The 5,454-nt window shown below is 37.8% G+C and overlaps 1 protein-coding gene across 1 annotated transcript; it reads right to left on the reverse strand.

Annotated features, from left to right (window-relative positions):
• Positions 1–2,205: 2,205 nt before the first annotated feature.
• On the reverse strand, positions 2,206–3,020 carry LOC125504114. The gene is made up of 2 exons (XM_048665502.1): positions 2,862–3,020; positions 2,206–2,733 (listed from the first exon to the last, which is right to left on the reverse strand). Exons 1-2 carry the CDS (start codon positions 3,018–3,020, stop codon positions 2,206–2,208), a joined length of 687 nt encoding a protein of 228 aa, XP_048521459.1.
• Positions 3,021–5,454: the final 2,434 nt, after the last annotated feature.

Genomic DNA, 5,454 nt, shown 5'->3' on the forward strand with positions numbered 1-5,454 from the left:
TTTTTGTCATTAACAGATAGTTACAGGTGGATAGCCCTTGTCAATAATAACAATAATTTGTCAAACTGTGACTTACTTTGAATTTCCTTTCACGAAGTTGCTGATATGCGATTAGTTCAGGGGAAATGCTACAGTAACATAGCAGAAGCTGAAAGAACTCACGCCAACAAAGGGCGAGGAGAGTGGTTCCAGGAAGATAGTGGACGACAATTGATGTTCGGGTTCCACGCACAGAGCGACAAGTATTGGACATAATCAAATCAGGGCCTTCCAGGGGCACCTCAGAGCACAATAACTGACACTTTCCCAAGCACCAAGTAAATACCGAAGAAAGGCGTTTGTACGATACACACAGCACAAGGAGATACAAATGGAGCACGAGTTAATTAACTGAATACGAGAAGCTGCATGATAAGAGTGGATAATAAGGAGATTACACACGCACTAGCTTGTTTGGAGTTAACCATTCAAATGTTTGGTGTTGTATGGAGAATTTCTGTAAACACGAAACCCCGCAGAATTCGAGGTTATGAGAACAGGTTGACATTTCGTCATCAAACATCGCTGCCGTGTTTCTGATATAGTTGTTTGCAAATTTCTCAGTTTTTAATAACAATTAATTTCTTTTACTATTTTTTCTCTACTCCTATAACAGCGCCAGACGTTCCTATTTTCTATATCCAAAGAGCTTTTTGTAATCTTTGTGTATTATGAGCAAAGGATAGATTAACAATAATCACGTCGTTATAAGCTGATGGACCACATTCTTAAGTTTATCATTATCATTACTTGCTCTAGTTAGGATTGATCATCAATGACATAAATGAATAGTAAATTAATAAATGCAATATTAAAACTCGGTACGTACTACAATTATCTGGTTTTAATAGTATAGCACAACATACAGTTTTAAGTCAATTTCTGACAAGTTTGCGCACTCGATTTACTTTAATTTTGAGCGCAAACTAGTTCGTTAATTTTTCTTTTTAACGCCATGAAAATAGTATTTTTAAATGCAGTTTTCTTTGTTACACAACGAAAGAACTTTTTAATATAACTTTCTAATTTGCATCACTTCAAAGGAAATATGAATTTTCTGGATGCAATTGTACTTCTAAGAGAGCAACACTTAGCAGCAGCTCATAACGCATAATGGCTCCTGCAGTACGTCGAGGCGAATTATTCGCTTTGAATGTTACGATGCACAAAGAAAACTGGAAATGTCATTAAAATAATTAGAAAACTTATTAGTACAATGCTTGAAGTTTGTAAAATATAAGATATTGAAATATAACAAGTTTAAATATAAAATACGTCTTGGAAAGGTTAGTTCAGATATGATTTTTAACACACGTTGGGGAGATACAGTCTTACAATTTTATTTCAAATACAATTTCAACATAATTTTGATAGAAACATAAAGTTTTGCTCGCAAATTAGGTGCCGCGATTGATTATTCAATCAGTTCTAAGAGTCTAATTGTCACTTTTGTTGGCCTTATTTTTCTGTATGGAAGGAGAACCAACGAGGGCCCACTAAATCGAAAAACATTTTTTGTGGTTTCAACCATCGCCAAGAAAACACCATCTTTGTGCTTTCTGCTATTGTAGATTTCACCGCTTGATTGGATTTTCTGCACAATACTTTCTGCTGCCTCCAGGTCCCTGAGCGGAGATTTTCACCACGAAGGTTGTGGAATAGATGACCAGGAGTTCTTCTTCTTTTTATACTGTTCTTGCGATTTGTTAATTCTGAGCACGCCTTTGCAGTATTTCATGGGATGTTCATTGCCAGCTATCCTTCCATCTTTTAGGTGGTCTTTCCGCTGGTCTAGTACCTACTGGTTTTCCCTCCAACGCGTTACGTGGTAGACGTACGTGACTGTACCACTGTCTCTTTCTTTGTCTTCCCCTTCGTACCACGTTCTGCACTCCATATTGTTCCCGGATATCCGAGTTTAATAATAATAATTGATGGTTTTTATTTTTGGCACTTGACAACGGTAATAAAAATACTAAAACTAACAGATATTTATGAAAAAAACTAATACTCTACTTTAACATACATAAAACAATAAGCCGACGCCAAAAGTAAGGGCCAATCAGCGTCCACCTTAAAGATCTTTTTCTTCTTCTTTCTCACCCTGTCTCTTCTGGTTTTTCCCACGATCGTTCTTAGAGTCTTCATATCTGCTACTCGCAGCATTCACTTTGTTTTATGTGTTGCTTCTCGTATCTCTATGCCGTATGTCATAATGGGTCTCACGCATGTTTTGTATATTTTTACATTGCTCTTGGTTCGCATGTACTGATTTGCCCATCCCGCAGCTTTATTGATTTTGCTTCTGGGGTCCTTGACCGGATCGTGACTACTTGACAGGTCAACGCCAAGGTATCTAAATTGTAATACTTGTTCTATAATTTTGTCTTCGATAGCAAGTTTACATCGAACAGGTTCCCTGGCAATTTTCATGCCCTTTGCTTTGTTAATAGAAATTGTCATTTTGAGACGGTGGCTGATTTGGTGGAATCTGAAAAGCTGCCTCTGGAGGTCGTCTTCGTTCTCCGCGATAATTGCGGCGTCGTTCGCATAACATATTGTGCTGATTCTCTTGGTGTTAATTCTGTACCCTTGGTTCATGGATGTCATTGCTTTTCTAGTTGTATCCATGAGGATATTGAACAGAGACGGACTGAGACCGGACCCTGTCTGATTCCTCCTAGTATTGGAATGCTATTTAATATTTGGTTTTGTGATTTTACTTTTGTTGTGTTGTGACGATTTAGATTGTGAATTACTTTCGTAATGTTTGCTGGTGTGTTCGTTTCTGTTAAGCTCTAGATGATGTTGTCTAGACGCACCCTATCAAACGCCTTAGTCATATCTATGAAGCACATATAGGCCAGTGCGGTGAATATAGCGTCTGTTGTTGATCTGTTTCTCCTAAACCCCTGTTGTTCTTCGCGGGTTTTTATGTGTTCTTCTAGCTTATTCTTCAGTATTCCTGTAAATGGTTTCATTGTAGCTACGCTAGCAAGACGGAGCAGATGCTACAAGAATATTTGGTAACCTAAGTCAGATCGAGAATTTTTTTTATGGTTGTAAAAAATTAGATTTGAGCGAATTGAAACAGTTAGCAGACAGTAATTAGGTTTGTCAAATCATGTGTTTTTTTAATTTAAGTTTATTTATGCATTATTTAGGTCTAGGTATTGAGTAGCTATTTAGGCATTGAGTTTATTGAGTTATTAGCTTTGTTGCGGAATATATAAATAACTAATCAGGTGCGTCTTTGGTGTTTGCCTTTTTTGAATTTTTTTATTTTATTTGGCAAAAGGTTTTATTTAACGTTGTCATTGATCCTTACCACACGGTAAGGATGATTATTCGGAATCAAAGGGGGTTGATGCATTGGCAAAGCTCGTAACTTCTGAGAGCCCAATAACTACCGAACCTCACATAGGGTTAACTAACCGACAGGCTGCAAGCGCTCCAAATGACTGGGCACCTTTGATTCTTGATTACCTTTTGATAAAGAGTTTTGATAAAGGGAAAATGTAAATAATATTCAAGAAGGTTCTATTCATATTTTTTAGCTTTTTTCAACAATTTCAACAATACCTCCAATAAAAAGTTATAGCATTATGCTACCAACCTACGGTAAGTGAAGAACCTATTAAAATCAATAAAACAGCCAATAACCTATAAATACGAAACCTATTTCGGTGCTTGGTGGTGAAACAAAATTTTTTTATATAAATCTGTGGTTCTGAAAAGAACCGTTTTGAAATGTGGACAACTCACAAGAGGTGTTCGAAGTTCTGCCCATTTAACTCCAAACATGTTTGTGCCCGTTTAATCATGTTATTGTGCACTCTGCGTAACATTCCTGGACTCACATTTTGTGCAGCTTTCCGTATTCGAGTTACTAACTCCTGCTCATTTTGTAGTGGTCTTCGGTACACAAGAAATTTAATGTGCCCCCAAAAGAAAAAAATCCATCGGAGCCAGGTCAGGGGATCTTGGTGGCCATTTTACTGGTCCATTTCAGACTATCCATTTGTCTGTGTATTGATGGTCAAGCCAAGCTCTTACCGGAGCAGCGAAATGGGCTGGAGCCCCGTCCAGAGATTTTGAACGGAGGCTGGTGACAGATTGTCAAGTAAATTTTGAAATTCCGAACGAAGAAACAATAAAAAATTTTCACCATTGACCCGAGATGTCAAACTTACGGGTCCCAACGGTCACGGTCTTGGTGATGGAACGAAATTGTGGCATGTGGGTTCTCGGTGGCATAAACATGTGAATTGCGGGAGTCGAAAAATCCATTTTAACCGAAATTTACTTTGTCGGTCCATTTCTAGCCCTTTGAATTAGCCGGCGCAGCACATGCGCGCTGGGCTGTCGTCGGTTGGGAAACCTGTTGGCGTAAGTTCTAACAGCTTCTGCTACATTACTGTGGCATTCCCCCATACCTAATACCATATTCGCATATTCAATATTGGTGAACATTTTGAAAAAAAGTAAGTAACTCACAATTTGACAAATGCTTGTTATTCGCGTCAAAAGATATCTACCTGTGACTACCTGATAATGACAAAAAACATCATTGCGGCTTTGACTTCTCATCGAAAACTTGTAGAAGAGTATTTTGAAGCAAAGACAGTAATTTTTCTTTTCGAGCGGTTAAGTATTTCAATAGGCTACCAATCAAAGATGGGACCATTTAAGAATAATGCCTAATAACAAAGTTAAAATTCGATTTTCAACTGCTAATATCTTCTTCAAATTTGCGAAAAAAAAATCGATATTTTTGTTGTACTTCCAAGTGAGCCTCTATAACCCCTTGAAAGGAATGACGCCAATTTTGAATCACCCTGTATGGCAAGAAGGAGATAGGCAATATTTCATCGAATCAAATTTCAACTTTGTGAACAATTACGATCTTTTTGTCAAATTACGAATATTTTTGATGTTAAAAAAGTACTCTTCTACAAGTTTTTGATGAAAAGTCAAAGCGGCAATGATGTTTTTTGTCATTAACAGATAGCTACAGGTAGACAGGCTTTGTCAATAATAACAAGAATTTGTCAAACAGTGGCATGTTTTGAAGCTCCTTTCACAAAATGTAAACCAACAGCGAATTTACGAATCTGCAATTAGTTATGAGAAAATGCCACAGTACGATAGCAGAAGCTGCAAGAACTTACACTAGCAAAGAGCTACACACTAGACGAGTGGCCCGAAATGGACACAGATAGTGGACAATCTGGTGCTCGGTTTCCACACCTAGGGGAACAGATATTCCAGATTATTGCAGCTGAGCCTTCCAGGAGTACTTGAAGCACTGCACAACAACTGCACTTTCTCAAACACCGGATATTTAATTGTCCCGATAACTCCCCCGAGGAGAGGCCTACTCTACATTCCTACCATATATGTAATATGTACAGG

Source organism: Dendroctonus ponderosae, unplaced genomic scaffold (assembly GCF_020466585.1).
Source record: "Dendroctonus ponderosae isolate FM_Combo_2020 unplaced genomic scaffold, Dpon_F_20191213v2 Dpon_F_20191213_1, whole genome shotgun sequence".
Lineage (NCBI taxonomy): Eukaryota > Metazoa > Arthropoda > Insecta > Coleoptera > Curculionidae > Dendroctonus > Dendroctonus ponderosae.